General features: G+C 35.8%; 1 protein-coding gene across 7 annotated transcripts in view; it reads right to left on the reverse strand.

Moving 5' to 3' along the window:
* Positions 1-26,042, reverse strand: part of NCOR1 (nuclear receptor corepressor 1) — a 74,487-nt gene that overhangs the window by 36,590 nt on the left and 11,855 nt on the right. For 6 of the 7 annotated variants that reach the window (XM_074890389.1, XM_074890385.1, XM_074890388.1 and 3 more), the window contains 14 exons: positions 23,369-23,546; positions 21,510-21,649; positions 19,153-19,348; positions 17,220-17,402; positions 16,771-16,881; positions 15,201-15,314; positions 12,624-12,680; positions 12,137-12,189; positions 10,180-10,246; positions 9,011-9,183; positions 6,906-6,996; positions 6,184-6,362; positions 5,655-5,709; positions 4,749-4,850 (listed from right to left, as the gene is read on the reverse strand). In XM_074890389.1, the coding sequence (XP_074746490.1) occupies positions 4,749-4,850; positions 5,655-5,709; positions 6,184-6,362; positions 6,906-6,996; positions 9,011-9,183; positions 10,180-10,246; positions 12,137-12,189; positions 12,624-12,680; positions 15,201-15,314; positions 16,771-16,881; positions 17,220-17,402; positions 19,153-19,348; positions 21,510-21,649; positions 23,369-23,476 (1,629 nt within the window). In that variant the 5' untranslated portion in view covers positions 23,477-23,546. The remainder of the gene's footprint in view (positions 1-4,748; positions 4,851-5,654; positions 5,710-6,183; positions 6,363-6,905; positions 6,997-9,010; positions 9,184-10,179; positions 10,247-12,136; positions 12,190-12,623; positions 12,681-15,200; positions 15,315-16,770; positions 16,882-17,219; positions 17,403-19,152; positions 19,349-21,509; positions 21,650-23,368; positions 23,547-26,042) is intronic. The other variant, XM_074890390.1, reaches the window with a different exon arrangement.

The following is a 26,042-nucleotide window of genomic DNA, read 5'->3' on the forward strand; positions in this document are numbered from 1 at the left end:
GACTCCAGTTAAAGGCAAGAGGAGAGGGAGAAGGAAGAAAGAGCTCTCTTCCTTCTCTCTGAAAATACGTAAATTTATTTAAAATGCACAACTACAGTTTAAATTCTGCCTTATATATGTTTTCTATATGAAACTATGGAAGCTAAGAGGGGGTGGAGAGTCAGATATGGCCACAAAGAGGGAACCATTCACAGGAGTTCACACTGAAAGGGCTTGAATGGGTTAAACAAACCACCTCATCAGTTGTCACCCTTTCAGAACTGCAATACCCAGATTCTCTCCACTCAAATGTGGTGTGTGCAGAACTGACTTGTTTCTTACTCTGCAAGTCAACTTCAAAAAGCAAAATACATGCAATATTTATATAAAGCTACCTTTCAAACAAATACCCAAAATACACTTGGCAATTCATGGAAAGACAAGAAGAGAGAAGTACAAGATTGCTGTTGTAGGACTTCATTAACTCAGATTTTACAGTCCACTGAAAAATTCCTCAAAATAGGCTTTTCTTTTTCACAGAGGAACCAACTTTCCTGTAAGTGTAGCAGCAGGTGTCACTGTTTCACTAAGAAAACTGAGGCTGGAAATAGTCACAAGAAAGACTTGTTTTTGACATTTTAATAATGTGAACTGAAGCAGAAAACGCAAACACTAACCACTATCATCTTGCTGCAATTATTGGCAGTTATGATGCTGGCATTACTTGGTTATGCAAAAACTTCCTTCAAGCAAGATGTCAAAGACATACTAAGATAAATTATTTCCATCGTGCTAGATAGATTGGCCTCAGAAGCAAGGAGTTAAAAACTGCATTTTCAGAAGAAAAAAGTAATAGTAATTTTTTAAAATCTGTATTTTACATATAATCTATTTACAAAACAGTTGCTGAAAATCCTCTGTTCTTTTTGCCTGGCTAACGTAACATCACACTGTACATAACAGGGTTCTCTATTTCACAGTGAATTTATTTAACATGCATAATCAATAGGTCAAGTGCAGGTTAAACACAAACCTTAAAACAGTTGAAGCCTCGGTCAGCGACGTACCTGCACATTCATCTGTTGATTAAAACTTTTACTATCCAGACAAGGGGACGGGCTTTAACTCAGGGTACGATTCAAAAGGACAAAAACCACACCAGCACCGACATCACACAGCTCTTTAGCAGAGGCTGCCTAACCCAGCAACGTGTTTATTCCAGGAAATTGTGTCATTCTGCCACTTAAGCTGCCTACAGCAGAGTTGCCCATCTCACATACAACCTTCTAATCTCACCGGAGTCACCAGAGGTAATCCCCACCGAGCTCAGCTTGATTGGCCGTCACAGACATACAGCAAATTTCTGTCTAGTCAGATCACTGGACTGCACCACCTGCTGCAAAGGCACCCGGCCTGATCCACAGACAGGCGTTTCTGCTGACCAGGCAGCTCGACCACAGAAACACACCCCTTACTGACTACTGCTTTGCTACCAAATTTCAAAGAAAAACTCGAGGCAGAGAGAACCTCCTTTCAGTGAGTTATATAAGGAATTCTCGATAGTTGATGTGAAAGCACTGTATAGCCATGCCTTCTTCCAATATTATGTTAAAAACTTGCTTGTCATTTGAAAAGTCACAGTTGGTTTAAGATGCACTTGTTTAGTTACCTCTGTGAGCATTCTGGAATGGTTTAGGTAGCATTTTATAAACAGTGCTTTCTAGACCTATTTGAGGACAAAAATATATCAGAACTTAATAAGCTCTACATCTCTTAACTTGACATGCCTTAATCTATCATTCAGCTTCTCTGAAGTAAAAGCCCCCACACTGAAACTTGAGTCAAGTTGTACTCACTACATTCTCTGAAGGATTTCAACATCATTACCATGATTAATATCTTCTCCACTGCAATATTCCACTTGCTTGCATTCTAATTTACAAAAATATATGAACTATTAAGAGTTTAAGCTGAAGCACCTGTTATTGGCATAAGCACATCTTAGAGCGCATCATAAATCTTACACGACTTGTGTTTGCCAATCAGCAAGGAAGTTTCAGGTTGCTGAAAAATATCAGCTTCAAACAAGGCTGAGGCGCAGGAGGGAGAAGGGGGATGAATTGCATTCTGCAACTGTAAGATAAAAGCTCTGGCAAGCAAGGCACTTCAACACACTCAAGTTCTTTCTTACTAGCTGTAATAGATGTTGCTAATTAATCATTAATAAATTTAAGAAATACAAATAGGATTTTTGGTACCATGTAATTCCTTACTACAGTGTTACTAAACACACTAACTATAATACTTCTGAATGCAAACTTCCAGAAATGGTAAAATTTCCCATTTAGAGTATTTCCTTAAGTTTGCAAGAATACCTCAACGTTCTTCAGATCTATAAAGTCTGACACTTATCTGCATCCTTACCAGAGCACACAATTAAGTCTAACAGTTGCCCAAAGTTTAGTGATCTGCTGGAGTATTTAATGTGAATCAACAACTAGCAATTAAGATCTACAACTCTACTAAAATTCAAACAGCAAGTAATTTGAGTTGAACAAACAACGAGAGCAGCTTCAGTGTTCCAACTCACGTATTTAGTTATTCACATACAAATCAGTATTCAGAGGAGCAGTTACAAAGTCAGGCAGAGCACCTTACATTTCCATTTATAGCGAGCTAAGTTCACAAATCTATGCCCTTGTGTAGAGGGCTGTAATTAAAACCTCTCTAGTTTATATGCATTATCCAAGGAAAGCAGACAATTTATGGATTGAGAAATCCATCCAAATTTTAAATTCCACCAGTTTCAATATTCTAAAGTTTAACAATGTTGAAAGACATTTAAATACACAGTTATGATCTTCTGAACATCCCCAAATTTACAGTTACATTGCACTACAGCTTGAGCCAGTTCTGTCTCCTCACTCTTAGAACAGCTGCAGAAGAACAGCATATGGCAAAGATAGTGCTCAACATGTGTATACTTGCTATGATCAGATCAATCTCATTTTATAATAGAATATGAAACTGAGACACTTAAAACAGCAGCATTATCTGCGTTTAGTGTCCACGGTGATTGTCTACTTTTTGGACAACCTCTTTTATTTCCATCTTCTTTGTATTTGCCATACATCCATACCTGAATGGGAATCTTTCACCATCACTAGTCACACGACAATACACTTTTCCTATTAAAAAGCATTATTAGACTTAGAAAGTATAACAGAAGTTCTGGCAAAATGCAGGTTATTTCCATTATTTTCTCCCATCATGGCAGTTCAGAAGTGGCCAGAGTAGAAGCTCTAACTAAATCCTGTACATAATGAAAATGACCTTACCCCAAGCAATCAGTAATTTGTGCGGTACAGACAAGTAAGTCTTCTGTGATATGATCTCTTCTCTTGGAACACCAGACCATAATGTAAAAGGTTTAAGTACAACAGCACCATAGAACCACAACACGGTGACTGTTTCTAGCGAATAGGATCAACTTATCAGCTGAAGCTGTTTGCAGCAATTTTCTTTTATATAAAAAATACATTTAACTGGACTCTCAGAAAGCTCACATCGTTTGAAAAGAGAATTCACAGATCCTGAAGTGTAATATTTACTGAATTTGCTGGTTTGCAGTTCAGTACAGATTTGTACAGTCACAATACCTCAAAGGCTCCACAATTTTCTCTTTAGTATCGCTGCTGCAATATGACTAAATCCAGTAACCCACAAGCCTTCAGATTTTAAGGTCTGCGGATTTCTAAAACCCTGAATTTGAGAGGACCCTCCCCTCCTACCCCCACCAAACTTCAGTTCCAACAAAGCACTGGGTATTCTTCAGCACATCATATCTATACCGGTTTCCAGCTGTTAAATTCATTTTAAGGACACAAACTCAAAATACCTGCAGGCTTTGTTGTTACATCTAGTACGCTGTTCATGTACTTTATTTCATATATGACCTTCTTTCCTAGTCTCATCACTGACATATCTTTCATTCTGTTTTCAGTACTTCCTAAATACCTGACAGATGCAAGGGGAAATCAGAACGGGAAAAGCAGGGAACAAGTTCAGTGAATACACAGCACTCCCTCCTGCTTTCTTTAAAAAAAACCCAAAAAAAACAGTCCAAAGTTTCTTAATTTTTTGTTGTTTTGTTTTCCAATATCCACGCTAACCCCAGTAGCCTAGCAAACATATTTGTATGCTTTTTGTACATAGTATGCTGTTCTTTTTCCCTCCAAAGATTTCCAAAACTTCCAAAAGAATACTTCCTGAATCAGCAGAATTTTTTATTTGCATGCACTAAATTGGTCTCTTTCTTCTTGCTATGAAGTTCCAGCTTGACTTTGAGCCTGACCACCAAACAAAAATCACTATTAATTTCTGCTTTTTGACAAACATTGACATTATGAAGTGATTATAAATTTTCCACTTCAAGTCTCATGCTAAACCTAATTTCTGTTGGCTCCAACATAGGATTTAACAATGGATTCAACTTCAATGTCTATGGCAGGGTCCTCAAATAAAATGAACTGTCATATTAAAAAAAAGTCACATATGTGCAAAGGAAGACGATATTCCACAGAATTAAAAACAGTCTAACCAAAACCACACTTGAGGTCTGGATTACTTAAATTTTAAAAGGGCAAAAATGCAGTAAAGGAAAATTATTCCCCCCTTCCCGCATATACTTGCTATATCAGATAATAAGACAGTTGTAAATATGAAACAATAAAATAACAATATCCGAGTGATTAATAAATTTAAGATACCTGGTTTCTTCCTCTGCGTTTACCATAATTCCTTCGCACAAGGGCTTTATAATTTTCATTTTTCTTGGTCAAATAATAATATAATACACAGTCGGGAACATTCTAAAGTGAAAAAGCAAAAAAATTAGGTTTTACCCCTATAAAAAAATACATTTTTACTATTTAATTTCTATCAACACTTAAACTATTCAACCCCTAGACTAAAATAAAACTCTATTAGATTTGTTTGCTCAGCAGGGAGGTGAATTCACACACAAATATAACAACATAACTATGCATAAAATTATAGTGTTAAACGCAAGTCTCATGTCTCATAATATCCCTCAGCTACTTCAGCCTCCATGATTTCATCTATACTAGACAATTTGCAAGTCTGAAAGCTTCTATTTATTATAACAGCCATATGGATTCAAGATTCTGTTGTAAGTCTTAACAAATCCTAGTTCTCCATTACTTCTTACATCAGTTCTGCAAAATCAGTTCTAAAGACTAAAACTAGTTCTAAAGACTAATACAGTCAGCCGCAGGATCCCACTGACTCGAAAGATGGTGGCAAGATTTCTTAGAATTAGCACAGTGGCTCAGCAGAGCCAATTATGTCCTTATCTAAGCAGTGAGATAGTTAAAGAAGCTTACCTGCTTCAAAAAGAAAATAAGATCAAAACTAAATGAAGTGTCATTTTCTTTTATTGCTGTCAGTGGTGTCATTTCACTAACTTCCGTTAGGTGTCTGCATGCACTGATTGTGTTACTGATCAAGTATTATAAAATCCTGTCAAAGCAGTAACTTTTTTTGAACTTAACATTTTTTCCAGGAAGAGAAAAAATGATGCTGGGATAAATGACTTACATTCGGAAAGTTAGGGATCCCACCCTAGGCTCTACTTATATTAAAAAGGGTCTTACCTTTCGTTCCAGGTAGGAAGCAATTAGACCAAAGTTCTTGGGATGTTGGACAAACCTTTTATAAATCAGAAATTATTTAAGTTTAACAACATAATTCATGATCAAATAAGCAAAGCAGTCTTCCAAACAATCTGTTCCATCAGCAAGCCTTTGATTTACACAACTGAAGTTAGTCTAAAAAGCCCAGTTTTCAAATTGTGCAAATTTAGAACTAAGCATTTAAAATTAGCTATTAGCTGTTATAATGAGATCATATACCTACTCTGCTCATTTTAACCTTATCACAGAACTAAAGTACATTTGAGAGAAGTTCTTATCTAAGGACTAAATGCATGTGAGTCTACTCAGTTGGAAAATAAGTGGAGAAGTCTAAAACTTTTAAATGTTTCACTCATCCAACTAAGAACATCATCAAATATTATTGCACAAAAGCCTCAGCATTCCCAATTTAACTGATGTTTACTGTGGGGTTAGGTATTTAACTGTCATTTGCAATGTAATAAAAATAAAAGATAAGAAAGCCCATTACTTTTCCTTAAAAATCTCTTTCTCATGGTCGGTCCAGACATTCATGAACTGTCTGTCTTTATAAACTTTCATGGGATCCTCCATCAGACCATTCATATTAATAAACTTCACTCGTCTTTGTTCTGCATCAAACATCATGGGAGGAATGACAGAGAGCTGACGCATTTGTTTTTCATTATTCTAAAGGCAAAGAATAAAAGAAAAAGTAAAGAATACAAAAAGTTGCTACTAATGTTTACAGTTCTTGAATGACACAACTCTTTAAAGCTCCACCACAGTATACATTCACAGTTAGTTTGAAACTACTTTTTTCTCTACTTCTTAACTCTTCCAGAAGTTGCCACTATCCCAATGAACATTTACACAGTCAGCTAAAGGAAATAGTGTTGCAAACAATGAAAAACTAAAATGGTGCAGGGTTTTAGAAAGGAAGAGTTTCCATGTTTGTTAGAGCTGTAAAAAAACTAGGTTGTAGCAAGCCTGCAATGAACACAGACACATGAGAAAAATCTAGGACAGATACAATTAGAAGCATAACCCTTAAAAGAAAAGTATTTGTAAGACCTGTTTCAAACCAAACTTCACACAGATTCTTTCAAAGCAGCCCAAAAAGGTTTCTCTTATCAAAAAAACAAACCCTCTGAACGAGACCTTTCTGGGCCAATAAAAGGATATTGAGTCACTTGCTGTGCTTCTATAGCCAAGTACAGACAATAGCCTCACCTCCTGCTCAGAAAGTCCATCAATGATTTCAGAAATCTCATGTTCACTTCTAGCAATAGTTGCTGAAAGTCCAGCCCCTCTTTGACCAACTCTAGAATGAGGGAAAAACAGAAGTAGTAAGGATAGAGTGGAAAATAGCTGTATTTTCAGATTTTGTACACAACAATTACAACCTTCAAAACTCCTTGAAATACCGTTACCAGTTTCCCAAATTAGTTAGGACTGTTCTTTCTTAAGCAGTCTCAGAATACAAACTCTGTTCATGTATTGCAATTTCAAACAACTGCTCAGTTTTACAGGTGAATTTGCAAAGCTCAGCAACGAGGGCATGCTTGAGTCAACATCAGAAAAGGAGTGTTGTTACCACGGATTCCATTGCAACTAGGTGTTTGAGATACATTAATATGCTTCTGTTGAGTATGAGAAATGTTCATCAGTGCCACAAAAATCATCATCTTAATTAGTAAAACTGACATACTGTGAAAGACAACGTAGTTTTTTATTTTTTAAAAGAAAAAAGCACACTAAATTTGCCTGTCATCAATTCGGTCAAGTTACTAATACAGCACTGAGACTCATTACAACAAAGTAAAATTTTCAACTTTTGAACTGATGAGGAGAGCTGTAATTTGGAAGAGTTTCTCAGCTAGAGATCTTTACACTTCAGAACATCATAATGTATTACAGCATGCGGGTCAAAAAGCATTTCAGAGATAAAAATCACTGATAATTAGTGAGACAAAGCATCTTCATTTGCTCAAAGATTTTAATGAACTAAGCAATTTGCACAAAATCTGGCAAAAACCCCCTTAGTATTTACACAGCAATAGTATTACAAGCACAGATATAGACGAAGATGCCATTACATTAGAGAACATTAATATAACATAAAGAGATGGCCTTTTCTCAAGTAGTTTGCGATCACAAACACGTGATTATGTTCTTAAAGCAAAAGCTTCTTATGGATATGAGTGCTGTTTCCATTTTAACAGTTTACTTTATTCTCCTCTTTCCACAAAGCCAGATCTTGCAACCTTCATGATATACTGCAAACTACCTGCTTTTCCTATGTTTTATGAAGTAAGGTGATTTAGACAGATGGTTAGAAGAGATAATGAGATGAAATCTTTATGGGGCTTGAACTCTCAAAGGTTTATTAAAATGATTTAAAACATTAGATAAACAGGTTTCAACACAACTGAATCAAACTTGACCTAATTCTAATTTGAAGCACTACCTACAGTACCATAGTTAAAGTGAACTCTCAAATGAATTGCACTTCATTCCTTTTAAGACTCTGTACACAGTTTCCATTTAACAAGTGTCTGATAGATTAAAATTAAATAATAGGGACTTAATTGTCATAGCTTGCATACTTCAAAAAGCAAAAGCGTCTGGAATAAAATTACAAGGCAAGTAAAACAAAAGATCATTCAAATTGTTAATTATAGAAGTCAAATGATTTTTGAGTGTGTAGGCTAATGAATATAGGGAACATGAAACATAGGAGTAACACAGACACCCAGTGACAGAAAAATACTAAGTATACATTAGGGTGTAGGTCCAAAATGAACAGGCTCACGTGAAGTTGACACTCCAATTATCTTAAGACCAACTCCACAAACCTCTCTGTGCATTTGAGCAGCTTAACTCACATAGTCACCGAGAACCACAACCTAACCAGCCTTTGCTAATTAGCCTTTTTTCTATATTTCTTTTGGAAAATATGGGTTTTGAGGGCAGATCTAAAGAGGGAGATAGGAAAGGAACAATTTGGACATCACTAAAGCAGCCCAAGAGGACACCAAACTGATGAGGCTAGCACTGCTGACAAAGCTGATAGGGAGGGACAGTGGATATACAAGAAGGACAGTCATGAAGATCCTGAGGATGTGAAGGGAAACTTGAGCTCAGTGCCATGAAACACAGTGAACAAATGAAAGAACATTTTACTTTATACTGTATGATACACTAATATTTTTTTAAGGAATAAAGTGATGAACATAAAACTTAACCATTAAGCCGAACCAATTTTATTATAAATAATTTTAAAACTAAAGTCCTAAGAGATATTTTGTAGGAATATTTCAAATCCATGGTAATACCTTTGGAATCGTTCTTGCTGTTCTCTTTGTTTCCGAATTTCTGGAAATTGTTTTTCATAGTACTCTCTTGTTTTGCTCTCCTTAGCTTTCCGGCGTGGATTATTTTCTATCCTGTCAACCTTTTTCTCCCATGCCTCCATCAGCTGATCATAACGTTGACAGATTTTCTGTTCCTGTTAAATTCCAAAAGTAGACCTTGAATTAAACTAAAATACACTAAGTGATCATTACACATAACACGGGTAGGCTCCTGGAATGAACAGACATATTTTTCCTGCTCTAGTGGCTTCCATTTTGAAGATGACATATACCCAATTTTCAGCAGAGAGAACGTGAGGAAGTGCATACAAAAATGTGGATTTTTAATATTACACACTATTTCTTTGCTTTACACATTGCAATGGTATTTGTTAACTGTTATTACCGCCTTCCCGAAATCTCACATCTTCTGGTACCAGGCTTTTAATTAGTGGACTTGGTTTAATTTTTATTTATTTTAAATTTTTAATTAACAGAATGGTGCTGCAATAATTGCAGTATGTCCTCAATCTCGGCAATATGTAGGGAGCTGCTCCTACATAAAAAACCCCTAGGATCCTAAGAAGAAAAATACTTCATTACACTCCCATGGTGGAATCTTCCAATTTGGTGTACAACCTTCTGCTATTCTTGACAATAAAAATGATTTTTCAGGCATCACCCAAAAAAGCCTTTTGACTATGTATGCCACTTGCTACAATAGCATGCAAAAGAAAGCATTAAGTCAATTAGTACTGGTATCCAACACACACATTTGATTAAAAATGCTGTCAGACTTCAAAAATCAGAGTTCTGCCCCATTTTCTTTCAGATACTATAGCTACTATACAAGAAAAGAAGTTCAGAGAGAGGCCAGGCATGACAGTTAAAGATTTTCATTGCACCTCTTCTTTAAGAAAAGGAAAGAAAAAAAGCTTTTTCCTTTTTGTACTTTAAATGGTTTTCAGTCATATAATCAACAAACCAGTTAAAAACCTGCAGTTTCATTTCCAATAAATCAACAGAACTTTAGCTTAAGAATCTTATTTTTCTAATCAATAGGATTTACACGACACATTTGGAAATGCAAGTCAAGGATCCAGACAGAAAACCAACCATGTGCTCTTTTTACAAAAACACGGTAGTATTACCCTTTGTTTTCTTGCATGATTTCTTCTTTTAAAGAATAGTATTAGCTTTTTCCTCATCACCTGGTTTCTGCAAAACAAAACCATAAAAAAAAAAGTGAACTACATACGAATCAAGCACTTCAAAACTACTCAACAAAGCCCATATGGATTCTAGATGGCAAGTCATTATTATGAAAAATACTTTCAGCGGTAGAAAATAGAGGGAAAATTCCTAATGAAACAATCATCTAACTAATACCGTATCTCATCAAAGAGAAGGATTCTTGAAGATGGTTGGAACAAGCAATTGAGAGACAAAAGCTTCCAATTTCAAGGTAGATGCTCTCCTTTGCCACAAGTGAGACAATAAAATGAGTAAATGTGGCTTAAGATATTATGCTTTGGGAAAAAAAAAAACCCACCTTTGGAATTTAACCCTAAAGTTATGAGTTTTACAATATATTACTCAAAAAATAAGTATTTTGGAACTGCTATACAACTACATTTGAAGGAGTGGAGCAAGAATTACTTTTTTTAAGAGAAGTTTTTAAAGGACAGCCATCTGTAGGATTTTTTCAGTACTTACAAAATATTATAAAATGGTAGTAAAAGTTATAGCACTTAGTAACATACACATAACTCACTATGCATTTCTTCATACCCGAAACCAACAATTTATTTCTTCTTTTGTAAAAACTGGTAGTACAGAAATTGGTTATGAATAAACAATTCTTATGAAGAGAGTAATGTTCTTCAACAACTTTGAGCCAGGATAATCATGCCACAGCAGTAAAGTTTGTCTCAAAAACACCAGTATCTTGAGTTTCAAAGTGAGATATGACAGTAAATATTCTCTTCCCAGTAACCGTACTAGAGAAGTCATGAAAAAGTCTTGATCTTCATAGTTACACTAGAGTGGGATTTCCTCAAAGAGGACTTGCAAGAAATATGCACTTTTGGGACAGTTAATATTCAGCAATTATTTTCACCAAAGTCTAGCAGCAATACATATTTTCAAAATAATCTGATTTTTGTTGCAATGGAGTGATCATTATTTTGTATTTTATAACATCGCTAGAGAGTGAAATCAATATTAGTTTGATATAGATAGGTAAAAACTAAGATTTTCTTCTACATTATGAATGACCTTCTGTAGAGAAATGAGTCCACCATCATCTCTGCAGAACTGAGACATTCAAAGTAATCAGATGCAACAAAAAACCACCATGGAGAGGTCTCTTTTATGGACATTTAAGTTTGTGTACAAATAAGCTTAATTAAATACATTTTAAAATGTATCTATTAATACTTTATTTCAATTTATAAACAGTATTTGGTTCAGAGAACTAAAAAACCATAGCTCATACAAATTTGAGAAACGGGCTCTATATTAAAAAAGAAACAAAAAAATTATTTTCCTCAAAATTCATGTTTCTTCCAGGAGAAGACAACCAGTTTATTCATTATTCAGTTTGCCCTGAATAACAGGTAAGTGCAGCATGCAATAACTCCGCTCATAGTCCATGACAGAAAATGAGTATACACTTAAGTCAATAAAGAGATAATATAAAAAAAAAAAATTAAAAATCAGGACTCCTCCTACGGTTTATTGACAGTGGTAACTTTTGAAACACTTCTTTGAACATTACATTCAGGAAAAGCTGACTAGACATATCTAGGTCAAATCTGGAATTTCAGACTTTGAAAAACACAAGCGTTACGATCTTAAGTTTTATGATTTGTTTTTGTCTTTAAGTTAAGATGAAAAGTTATGGTTTCTACCTTTAGTACATATAACTCATGTCTTGCAGCAGTGTTCTACAACATAGAAATTGGAAAGTTACATCGACTGGAAGCTTTTAATTATGGTTAAAGTACACATGTCCTATTTGGAAATCAAAGCAATGAAAAATTTAAGTGAATGTTTTTAAGTCTAGATACCTTAAATGGCACAAGCACAAGATATTAAAGCACTTACGTTTTGATGTTTTCATGGTAGACCTTTGTGTCTGATGGTTGGTTGTAAAGTGGCTACAATTTTTGGATTAGAAAGGTATGCTTAGTATTTTTCAACACATGTAATTCTAAAACTATTTGCAATATATTTAACAATATTTTAGTATTCTGTCAACAGTGCACTCAATCTGAGATGCAGCAATCTTAGGGGACTAGAAGATATTCAACACAAAGCATACATTTCATTACTTAAAATTAGATCATTATAACTACTTATGTATATAACAGTATTTCATTTTTTACATATTTCAGACTGTTCTCTCAGATTCAAATTGCATTTATGCGGTCAAGCCCCAATTCACCAGTGCACTTAAACACACACTTCTTTCATACATAGACATAGAACTACATCTGTTTACCACAACAGAATTACAGCAACTGGCAACAGAGAAAATAGAACCAAAAAAAAAAAAAAACCCAACCAACAAAAAACTAAAACCACAACTTACCAGTTCAACTTTTGGACCAAGACCTTCAAAAATCTTGTGAGCTTCTTCTGCTTTTTTCTGCAAAGATTTTTTTTGTATAGTCTAAGTAAATCATCTGAAGTTAGTGTCAAAAGTGTATCTGAACTTCCTCACTTATGCTAGCTGCTAAAACCCTGTCTGACCATACTATATCCTTCTTAACCTACTTCTGCAATGTTGCCTCAGTGAATCAAGAAACCTGTACTTGAACTGTGCAGTTACTACTCTGATCTCCATGTTTGGAAGCTGTTAGAGCATAAAAGCAGAAACTGACCTCTGTAGTTCAAAAAGAACATGCATTTAATAAACAATACAGCAAATTATTATGAAGAGGAAGAAAGGTGTCCAGTAAAACAAAGTATAGCTAGCTTTGAAAAATGGAATTAAGAGACTAAACTTATCCAATTGTCAAGTCTGAGAGTGTGAATCAATGTGTACATAAACACACAGAGAAGTACACCAAAAGCCCTCCTCCCTCACACTAGGCGAAGACCCCAAAATAATTCCAACCCTAAAGGAAGCAGCACTAAATAAGACTGTCAGCTTTCACAAATTCATTTCAAGCCTCTATGATCTTCCAAAGCCCTTTGTCAGCAGACAAGGCTGTCTGAAATGACCCAACATACTAGTTCAAAATTTGCTTCTTTCCCCTCAATAGTTGTATGTGCTAGCCCTAAGACATCTGCAAAGAAAAATATAGGAGAAATTAATCCATAAAGCAGTTATTATTAGAAAGTGTTCTGCTAAGTTCTAACCTCTTTCCATGTAATTTCAATCTTGAGAAATTCTTTGGAACTCACAGCTGTACAAAATAATTATATATCAAAGAAGTATTATAGTATTACCCTGGTAGAATAGTTTTTCTGGTCTCAAAACATTTAAAATTGAACTCTAGCCCTATTACTTTAACCAACTTCTAGCCAACAGTAGTTGAATATTAAAAGTAATTATCCTAAACTGCATGGTTTGAAGATGAAAGCTGCCAAGGGGACTGTTCTCTTGTACAGCTGCAGAAGAGGAGATACCAAACAAGTGCTATGTACGTGAATGGCTTAACACATCTTTAATAACCCTTTAAATAAGACAGTGAGTATTGACACATGCTATTTGTATTAAGCCCCATCAATACTGCCATTCTACAGTACACGTAATTCCTGATACGAACTCAAATCAAGTGCTAAATGGATTCACAAATGCATCAAGCTTGGTAATTCTTCCTGTATAAAGAATGAACAGCTACACAGACAGAAGCAGCTAATAGAGGACTATACACTGACATGTTACTCCATCTCAGGCAACAAAAAAAGGGTTTCCCCATCTACTGGCACATATGCAACATGGGAAATGCAATAGGAAGTTCAAAATTCTGTTGTAAACACCACCTGTAACCAGAGTTAGCAGAGAAAGAGTTGCACAGCAGCCCGCTAAGATGTCCTCAAATTCACAGTTTTGCCTACTACCCAACATGCAACTCAGCTTGAGGAAGCCTTGTCAGGTGACTGTATGATTTTAATAATTTTTAATTACATTATAGTGTGAGAGATTTAAAACAGTAAAACTGGTTTGTAACAAGAAGCAAACATATTGCTGTACATTGGTTACATCAGTTTTTATAACATAATAATTGCCCTAATGCCCCATATTAAGTAAATATATCAAATTTCACAGACGACTGGAGGAAGCGGAGAACAGGCTGCTTGGAACACTTGGGACACAGTTCTACTGTATAAAATTGTGTTGCAGTTTTTTACCACCTCAAATTTTCAGAAATAGTCTGTTATAATAGAAGTTAACTGTTCCTCTAAAGTACAAAATAAAATTGGGAAATTAAACATATACCACTCTCACAGAAGATCATAATACTTTCAAAACCAGCAGATATCTAACTATCTAATCTCAAACTACCAGGGAAAAAAAAGGCAGGAAGCACTTTGCTACTGTTGGCAATATTAGTGACCTCCCATACTTTTCTCACCACTTATGCAGCACAAGCTCACAATTCACCCATATATTACTTCTTTTTATCTGTTCATTTATCCAGATCTTAAGTACCAGAAGTCAGAGTTTAAAAAGAAGGCAGAGAATCTTACAACATATTCAGTTTTTCCCCTTCAGCTAATTCAAATGTTGAGGCTTCAGCCAAGCTTGTCTGTATTTATGTGAAAAGAGAATTCAAGATAAATTTCCAAAGCATTTTTTTATATCTAGCTATCTACACACATAGACACATCTATATATATACACGTGTGTGTGTGCGCATGTATGTTTTTATATATATATCTGTATCTATCCATCTCAACACAAGGGTCTAGGGATGAGACCCACCAAGGTGTTTCCCTAGACTGCTTACGAGATAAAAGAAGGATCCTGTGATCAAAAATAAAAATGTCATGCAAGTGTCTCATTTAAAGAAGCAAATGAATATTAAAAGAGGGTTGGGCAAATCAATAAAAGACGAGAAGCAAAAATTGCCCCACAGAAGTAAATTAAGACATAATGAATTTTAGCATGTTGGGTCAGATTCACAGCTACACTCGGTCAACTGAAAAGCACACTTACCCGATTTTCATCGTAAATAATTTGGACAATACTGCGGTGTTTCTGTTCCACTGGAGGAGGGGAGACAGGCCTCTCTGGCTCTGGAGGCTTAGCAGCTTCTTCTTCAAGTTGTTGCTAAGAGACGAAAGAAAGAAAATCAGCCATCCGCACCATGTTACCCTTACCAGTAATTAGTCACCAGAGATAAAATATGCATCTGATCAACAGTTAGCACTGCCTGTTATTTCTCTTCTTAACTGACAAGGAATGAATGAAATGGTTTTAATGACAACAGGGACGATAAGAAGACTATTTTTTGTATTATTGGTAAACCAAATTAACTGTTTACAAGACTCACCTGTACTGAATCACACTTGTTTCAGCCTGATATTTAAAGCCACTGTCTCATTGTAATTTATCACTCTTTAACTTTAAACAAAAGTAGTAACTTTGGAGAACAGTTACACCAAATCTGCCTTCTCACAGAGAAAGTAATCCAGCGAGATGTCTTTCTACATTGTAGATATTCAAGTGTCATTATTACTACTGCCTCATTTTTTAAAATGGTACAAAAGTCCTTCTAACAATCCAGAGAGCATCATTCTAAATGTACTTCACAACAGAAATAAACCACTCCACATATATTGAAGTTCCAAGATTGTTACAATACCAAACAAGCAAAAAAACCTGTAGTATTTTCCTACCTACTACACTGCTGTGATTTACTTTCACATCAAACAAATCTGATTCATTGACATCTTGATTTTTTAATTGTAAATATCCTTCATCCATGCCTGCCACAAACATACAACAAAGAAATTCTGACACTAGGGATCCATCCTGTCTTACAGCACTGGCTAGAATGTGCTATTTTGCTCCATAAGAATTCAAAATCTAAAATTTTTACAGAATGCCATAATAAACAGGCTCAATTATTGCAGGCAACAGCAACTTTGTAATTTTTCTGAAGTCAAATAGTAGTACAAATGTGCACAAATGAACGTTCATAGATGATATACATAGTACTTGCTGATTTTGTGGAAAAGTGAACAAACAAACAGAAAAGATAAGCATCAATAACACACAGCCAGGTACTTAATGACATCCTTTTTTGTTTTTCTGCTGAAGGTCACTTTACAGGTCATTAAAATACAGACGTAATTAAATGCTTCCAGACCTTAAAAACATACCGCTCCAGAGAGTTATCTATTGTTACCCTGGACCTACAAGTTAACAAATCCTACAGCATAACTCTCATTTCTTGCAGAGTTCCCACTAAAAAAAAGCGTAAAGCTGGCACTACTTCTGTCTGGATCTTTGAAAGTCGTAAAAGGAAAAGGAGACAAGGACTTTGTTTCTGCCAATGAATAACAGATGCCTAGATTGAAGGGTGGGTTTAATTGGTCACAACAGCTACTGGGAAGGCAACAACTACTGCCAGCAAACATTTCCTTTGCTTCCAATGGCTGAAGTGCAGTTCTCTGACGCAAAGCATAGCCAGGACCATACTAAAAAAAGTATTTCCTCCTTTATTTCTCCGCTCTCTCTGTTTACTTGCACCCCTCCTACTACACTTTCCCCCAAGGCTGACCTTAGCTCCAGATGTTAGGATCTCTTGCCCTTGTGAAAGCAGATGATCCAGGGACTTTTGTACAAGCTCTGGTTTTGGAGACGCATGCAAGCAATTCTCCCCTTGCACAGACTGTGAAAGAAGAAAGATGATAGCCTCCCCTCACTCAGCCGTCATCTTTAAAGCTGAAATTACAGTCACAGTGCCCTTGTTTCACTAGTCATCTAACAAATCTTTAAAATATAAAGCCATCTACTACTGGTGTTCCTACGTGGTTTTCTCCTGTTTTCCAAAATGTTTAAAACTACGTGATGTCCAATCTATTTAAACATTCTAGCAGAACTGTATACATAACCTTCCCTCTTTAACTTGTTCATGTAACTGAAAAATGCACCACTACCACCAACAAATGAAGTTTTTCCACACCTTTTTCGCTGGCAGATAACAACAGTAGTGTCTGCTATGCTTACTTGCTTTTTCTTCAGTTTAAGGATTTGCTGTTCGACTTTCGCAATTTCACGATCTACACGGTCCATGCTCTGTATCAATTCTTCCTTTGACAGCTTTGAAGGTGAAGCATTTTGGTCCTCCCCACAAGGCTGACCAGAAATTGGAGAAGATGGTCCCTCATGCTTTCCTCCAAAAGCCGGGTCCTGTCATGGGGACGGGAGGTGGGGGTGGACATTGAGAGAAATCAGTCATATTGACAACACATGAATGAGTGTTCAGTAACCAAACTTGCATGCATGAATTAAAAAGAATTTCCAGTTATCTATCTCTCTGTTGAGGAGCTATCTAAGCCAGAGTTTACTATTTCAGTTTACTAATGCTCTAAATATTTTAGAATTAACTGACAGCCCATTTGTGATACTGTAATTTCAAACTCTACCTTTAAAAATAACAGCACGCTTCAGCATTTACCTTGAAACCAAAATAAGATCAAAACATCTCTCTTTTAAAAAATATATCGTCATAAATGTAAACAGTATCTTTTATCTTTAAAGGAGGGGTTACTTGAGAGCCAATCCTCAATTCTCAGCACACACAATGATGAGGATATTCTTGAAGATAACCATGACCAGCCTGATAAAGTATGTCTGGAGTTAGTTGTGGTTATAAATGTTGAGTTCTCTTGAACTTAACAAGACTTAAGAGAAGTGATGACATAAGAAAGACAGGTCACTATTCATTTGGTTTTGATTTTTTTTTGTCTTGCATTTTTTTTGTCTGTTTCCAAACAACCTATTTCAACATGCTTCATGTTCTAACATCAGCACTCTTGTATTTGTCTTTGTTTATGTCCTCAGACCATCATGCTCCATGACTACCTAGCTGGCAAATGCTAGCTCAGTAATACATCCCTCATTCGAGCCAATCCGACTGCAGATGATGTGTCTGAATGCCACTTCTCCTCAAGATAATACTAGGCTGTTTTCTAAATTGAGACAGATTTCTATATGCAGCACCTGGATAAAAATTCAGTTACATGCAAGCATGTTACCACTGCATGCCTCAGCTCAGTTTCTCCAACCCCCCTTGATCTTATCTTTGCAACAGAGCAAGTTACTAAGAAATCACATGCTATCATAATTTTACTTTACTTCTTTATTCACATGATAGAAGGAATGGTAGACAGAAGGCAAGACAATCAACTTTTTAAAAATCTGATGCTTATTAGCTTTTGAATCCACATAGTGAAATTTTTCTTTAAATAATCTGAGTTTAGAAACCTAAGCGCTCACCTTCAGAAGTCACACCCATTATACACCACCTTTTTGGTGTGTGAGGCTGTGTGCTTGTGTGCGTGCATGAGAGAAGGTATTAAATATTCATTTTAAGAGACATTTGTCTGCTCTATACAAATTGCTCTAACCAATATTCAGTATCTACAATAGAAAATATCCACAGCAAACTAGATTGTCCTAGATTTACCCAAAATGAGACAGTGACGAGTATAATTAGTGTCATGTAAATAAACAGATTCAATTCAAATGCTTAAAAGAGAAAGGGGGCAGAGGGAGTACTTTGACCATTCAGTACAAATATTAATTACAGAAAAAAAATGGACTTGCATGCATTTGCCAGCAATTTTCAATTGAAAAGCAAAAATATTTCATGCACTATATTACTATAATTTTGCAGCTGAGGTTTTAATGACTCAAGAGTGTAGTGGCAACTCAGAACGCCAGTCTCTTCACTGTGCTTGAAGCAGACATCTTGTTCTTTTTACAAAAGAGTAACACTGACTCATGACTACAGTTTGTGATAATGTGTAAAATTAAATTTCTGGGATTAAAGAATGAACCTAAATAAATTTAAAAATTACTTAACAGCAAAAAATTGATTAACTCACTGCAACATAGGAATTTACACCTTCAGCATCATAATAGAAAATGGCTTTACCTTCTTAATATCTGCAGATCTCAACCCTTCCTGCAGAGGATGTACTAAAGGCAAGACAGTAGCTGCACTGACACGCTGAAAATGGGAATCGGAGACTTGTTCAAGACGTGGTCGCTTAGACTCCAGTGAATCATGATCTGTCTGAGATGGACCTGGATGAAATTGCTGTTCATATCCAGTTCTTCTTTCCTGAGGCCTAATAGACAGAAGAGATAAAATATTAAAATACACATGTTCCATACAAGAAAACTACTTGGTGTTCCTCAACTCTTTTCAAATGTATAGGAGATGCGATTTAGTGAAGCTCCTTCTAAACAGGAAGGCAGACAAATGCTTTTAAGTATGATCTTCAAAAATACAACAGTTAATATCCATTGAAAGAGAGAAAATTAACTTGAATCTTAAAAGACACTGTTTAAATGCATGCCTATCATTACAAACCCTTAAAGAAACTTACCACTGCTAAAGTCAAATCAAAGCTCCAATCCAAATTATAAACAAAAAAAAAAAAATCCATGAGATAAATATAGTACTACATACCACTTAACACAGATGGCCACAACAGCTTCATTATTTCATTTTTGCAGCCAAATAATTTTTAAATATACACAGAATGCTTGAAATGAGCCATGAGTCTATTTGAAACTTGATCTCTACTAAAATGCTACTATATGACATAAACAGTCATTGATTCAATCCATGAGTCATTTAAAAACTCCTCCTTCTCAGAAAAGTGCAGAAGAACAGTATTACTAGCTTCTTTACAGTGCAATGCACAGGATGTCCATAAAAGAACCTCATATGCTTCAACATCTTCCTATGAAGTGTCACTGAAGAGATGACAGTAGTTTCCTGTATTTTGCCAGAACTACTGAATAAGATTTTACAAATTTACAATGCAGGGGGGGATTTACTTCTGCTATAAACTCAAGTTTTGAGAACTTTAAAAGCTACTATGATTCTCAGCACTAAAACAGAGCCTTACTGACGTTGTGGTGACACAAGATGAAGGCAATATACAAGGCCCAGATTTCACTATCATCAAGCTATTTCTGGGAATATTCTAATGAGATTTTAAGCTAGACCAGTATTTACATAACATTCATCACTGCTATTCGTTCAGAACCAGATACCTCACTTATAGCCAAAATAAACTGCTAGCAGTAATTCAGCATATGAAGTTGCTCCTAGTAAATATACTTACTAAGAGTCCAAGAAAAAAAGAGATTGTTACAAGCAGTAACGCTTGCTTATAACTGTATATCAGCTCACCAATACACTAAAGAATTGAGGTGCATAAACCACATAGTAACCTCTCCCCTAAACAGAAGCATAGTCTTGCTAATTTTTTACAATCCAGTTAATCTTATTCTGATCTGTAGTGGGTTTTTGATTTCTAGATTTGGTTTTCAGAGTACACCCAATATTCTTCAGTTATGTAGTCAAATGAATATTAACACAGTCTGAAAACTTTCTTGAACCTATCCTTACAGTAATATTAATGTACATTTGAACATTTATCAATACCCACCGTGAAGTAACCCATTTTACTGAGAAGTAAGATATTACCAAGCTGAAACTAAACTACAACATACGATTTACTGTAGTTGTCCACTGTACTTGTCCTCAGTTAACCTACTGGACCCAGATCAGTTGCATCTACTTATACAGAGACAAGAATGGGATACGAGACTGACAAAAAGGGTATTTAGAACAAATGATATGAAGCTGTCAGGTGTCTTGCCAAAAGTAGCATACATTCTGATTTAGTCCTCTGTGCCTGGAAGTCCATTTTGTGCCACATTTCAGTGTTCTACAATTCTTACAACTCAATTACCCAATTGGCTCTGTTGCTTCTTACTTGCCCAGCCACACAGATACCATCTGTTGAATAAGCAAGTAATCTAGGAAACATGACAGGTAACATTCACACTGTAACAACTCTTGCACTTGTGGCTTCTACTCAGCAAAATTAAATTATCCAAAGGTACAAACTTTACAAACTTTTAGCCTAAACAGCATTAAAAAGTTTACAATATGCACTTGGATTCTCAGAAGTTTAGTGACAGTGTTGTTAGGAGAGGTGTGGGAAAAGCAAAGCAGACTGTCACTTCCTGTCTGTGAAACAAATTTATTAGTTAAGCCAAAAGGACTGAGGAATTACACAACAGCTACAACATTCAAACATAGGAGACCGACACCGTTACAACAATGGAGCACTAATTAAAAAAGTCAAGTACTTAGACAAAAACTGTGAAACTCAAAAACCTTTCTATTCAAAAGTGAAAACTAACTTTGCAGGAAGCACAGACTCATAGAAAATTTGTGTTCACATACTTCAAAACCAGCATCCTCACCTGTCAGAGCCTGGGTGAAATTCAGAAAGCAAGGAAGGCCTGCGCCGAAGTTGCTGCTGCTGTTGCTGTTGCTGCTGCAAGAGCTGGGTTGCCTGACTGACTTCCAGGTGAGACGAACGATAATCGGGAACTGCAAATTCCTAAATGAAACATGTTTCTGATGTTAACAAGAACAAAGGCACAGAAGACAGGATCAAAAGCGTTTGGTCATGAAATGATCATTTGAAAAAAGATATTAAATACAGACCAAGACCAGATCACCAAAGCCTTATTCCAGCTCAGAAAATAAAGTTTGTAAATGGCAGTTCTAAGTTTTAAATTAACTTTAAAGAGATGAAATACTTATGCTAATATTAACAACTTCTAACAAAACATAAATGAGTCAGCAGGGGAAGAATATCCTTTAAAAAATATCCTTTAAAATCAATTTTGCACATCCAACTACAAAGTGGTAAAATGAGAAATATATCTCAGCAACACCAAGGCAATTCCTTCTGCCTCAAGACATTTTCATATCAGACACTATTAATTAGAACTAAGAGTCAGACAAGATGTATCTTCTGACTGATACAATTTATAATCAAAGTGAGATACAAGACAATTTAGTTGTATATATGGGTCTTCAACCACCTGCTTTTAAAAATTATATGTAGCTGACATTAACTGAAGAGAAGCTCTATACGACATGCCCATAACATTTAGTTTTTACAAATTATCTAAAAATAAATACGGAGCAAGCCAAAAATCTCTAATTCTTGAATTTCCTTTTGCAAACACGTAAGTAGAACAAAACATCTAAAGTATCTGTATCAGGAGGAAAATTTCATTAAAACAAGGGAAACCTGAGCTGTTCTAAAGCCAGAAGCTAGCCCTCCACAGCCTACTGTGCCACAGAGAGCACAGGATGGCAGAATAAATGCTTGGCAGAAATGACCAAGTAGGAGATTCTTAGAAATACATTACTCCAGTTCTGGCTAGCAGAACACAGCTAGCTGGAAGCACTAGTACAGCTGCTTCAGAAAAAAAAAAAAAAAAAAAATCAAGAGTGTAACACAGGTTTTTACACTTCAGATTCACATTTTCCACCTTGCACACAGATTTTGTCAAGCACTACATTTAGTTTGAAGAGAATCTAGCCCAATTGTCCTTATACAGTGCAAGGAAAGATGACTATGGGTTCACTTCTTATGCTCCTGGGCCTAATAGGAGCTTAATGCCCCATCAAAATTTAGTACCCAACAAATGCCCCAAGAGCCCTGTCTCTCAAAGGATTTGTACCCAGAACACTGCATTCATATTAAATATATACTAACTGTAGACAGATTATTTGCACATTCTTGGAAAATTATTGCTATCCATTCATACGGACTAAGCCACACTTATACTGGACAAATTTAGTACAATGACTAAAAATTCATAAATTAAAGCAAAACTACTACAAAAGTTTATTCCCCCATGAATTTATTCAAACTATGAGAAACCAATGACAAAACCAGGAAGTTTATATTAATTCTCTGTGATAAAGAAATAGAATTATAAAACTCAGTTTTCTGTCAAAAAACAAGTAAAAAAGCAGATACGTACATAATCTTTAAGCAGCAAAATTCAGTGCTTTCAGAAGAAAAAAAAAAAAAAAAAAGGAGGGCAAAACAAAACAAAACCAACCACCCCACAACTATTTACCTAAGCAACACTGGCAGCAGTTCTCCTCAACAGGACATATTGGTCTGCAACTCCACTATTTTCAAATGTGAACAACTTGTATTACATTGGTTTAAAAAAAAAAAAAATCCCATCTGGCATAGAGCAAACAACCAAATTACACTCTTACTAAATTTGTAACACTCATGTCTCCTTACCTGCTGGTGTCGGGTGCTAGGGAAGGTGTACTGGACAGAGTGAGTAGGGTAACGACTCTGTTCTGTGCTGAATGCTCCTTGGTTAGGAGGGTAGCCTGAACTTGACATTATCAGAGAAGAAGTCTTCACAAAGCTGTGAGATCAAGACCAGTAAGCAATCATGTTTCTAGGAAACCGCCTAAAGGAAAAAAGATCACTGATAAGCACTGAAGTACCAGATGTACTCACAATACATTACAGCCATAGTCACCTAAGCAAAACAACCATTACCAGTAAAAGCTTTTTCCTGATGTATTTATTTAATAGGTTACTCTAGTCTGAAACATGTTAACGGGTCTTAAATGGGCTCAAAATGAGACATGTCAGCATTGTCTACACAAAGATTTGAGAATTATATTGTCAGAATACATCATTTTACCAGTTACCAGTTGAATTAGGAGGATTTTAAAAGAAAAGTAGGTCACTTTTAACATTTATTTAAAGGTCATAATAGTCTATATTTGCAGTAAATTTCTCTAGCAGAACATGAAGTTCACTTTCATTTCTTCTGCAGTTTTTGGATTCTATGAAGTGTTTCGTACTTTCAGGTTCAGGTTAGGGGTGCTTTACTCAATGCCACCTACAGTTCATTAAACCACAGTGTATTAGTCAAGCCCTAAAATACTATTACCATCTAACAGCAGCTTTACAGAAGTAGGTAGTAAAAAAGGTGGTCGCAAAGAAAAAAAACAGCACTGTTTCAATTGACAGCATAGTTTGTCTCATATAGGATGCCAGAAACTGAATATACTACAAAGCCTTAAAACAATCCTGCTTAGTTGACATCCGATGACTGCTTTGCCTCTATCGTCTTCTCCAGCTACAGATTAACAGTGAACACTGAAATGCACAATGATCTGGGGAAGATTTTAAAAACTGAAAAAATCCAGTCAAGTTCACTAATAAAGTCTGAGCATCTATGAAGCTGTGTATAGTTTCAGGTGCTGAAGATCAGAGGACACTGATTAAACACTGCACCCACCAGTGCTTTGAGCAGGTAAATTATGGCTCTAATCAAAAGAGCAGGATATATATATTTTTTAAACACAACACATTTCTCTCTGGTAGCTCAAAAGATGTAATGCTTGGAGCCTATATATTAAATACAGAATTCTATCAGACCTGTAGCAAATTCTCAACCTTTGGTCCAGAGCCTAGCAGACATATCAGACCTTCAAATAAAGTAACTGTTGATCCCTGCCGAGATGGCTTCATTTCAAAGCGCATTAAGCGGCAGCCTTTCGCAAACATCACGTGTAAAGTTATACTTCTGAACTACATTTTCCATTAACAGTCAATAGACAAAAATCAGCTCAGGAAAGGATCAGACACAGCAAGCTATACAAACAGATCTTAAAGTTTATCTGACATATTTTATCATTCCTGATCTTGCTGGGGTTTTTTCCCCCACCTCTCCAACAAACAAAGCAAGCTTTACATGTTGGGCTATCAGGATAATGAGACAAATTTAGATTCACCTCTTAAACCTGATTTTCAGATATGAAAAATCAAAGAAAAAGTAGTTTCTCTTTCACAGCAATACTACAGATCACTGTGTGCTTTATAGTACCTACATATCTACTACAGTACCTATAATTCATATCCAAGTGACAAGTTCTAACACAGAATCTTCACCATTAACATTTATTGTGCTTCATCATTCATACTGCATTCATTAGAGTACCTCTTTTCCAACTATGTGATGGTTTAATACATCTGAGTCATATACTTTCCATCTAATCAAGAAACAGTGTCACAAAGCAAGCAGTTTTAGCTAATATACACTGTGACAGTTGCAAGCTATAGTACTTGAACACTCACATGTATTCCTAAGTCCAAGCTACAGTGAAAAGAAAACCTTTGATTTTTCTCTCTCAATTTCTGTGGAAGTCGATGTAAAAACTATAGCATATAGCTAACTGTCAGCTCAACAAAATGTTTACTACTGTGATAACTACTCCATCACAGCCTGGTGAACATTTATTATTAAATAAACAACTGGCTCCAGGTGTAAGGATGCTCAAACAATTTAAGGTTACAAAAGTACAAATCTTGGTTTGATGAATTTCTGATGTCTTTGTGCTACCAGCTCCATATGCAGCCTTCATAAATATGTGGAAAATTACTAACTGGATTTTATATATATGCTCATCTGCTACACCTTAAAAACTTTAGTGAGGAATAAAGACATTAATGCTGGATCTGATCAAAGCTCCTTTAGCCCAATATGCTGTGACTGACAATGGCCAGCAGCAGGCATTTAGCGAGCACATGCCAGTACTTTCCCAGCAAACTTCCCAGTCTTCTAGTGGCTCCCCAAGACACAGCCTGTGGCTCAGGGATTCCTTGAGTCACAGCCTTTCTGTTTAAGATTTCTTAATGGCTTTCTCTTCCATTGGTTTGTCCAGCTGTTTTCTGAACTAGTATAAACTCTCAGCACTCACAACTTCTTGTTGCAAGAAGTTCTACAGTTTAGTGGCATGTCTCATAAGAAACCATCAGCTTTTGTTCACTCTGGACCTCCTACCCTCCCTTGATAGCTCTATTTTTCACATTGGAACAGACCAAACACCTATTTCGTATTCTTTTTTCCCCCATCGTGCACGTGATTCTGTAGACTTCTATCATATCCCTT

The sequence above is a fragment of the Strix uralensis genome, chromosome 20, assembly GCF_047716275.1.
Source record: "Strix uralensis isolate ZFMK-TIS-50842 chromosome 20, bStrUra1, whole genome shotgun sequence".
Lineage (NCBI taxonomy): Eukaryota > Metazoa > Chordata > Aves > Strigiformes > Strigidae > Strix > Strix uralensis.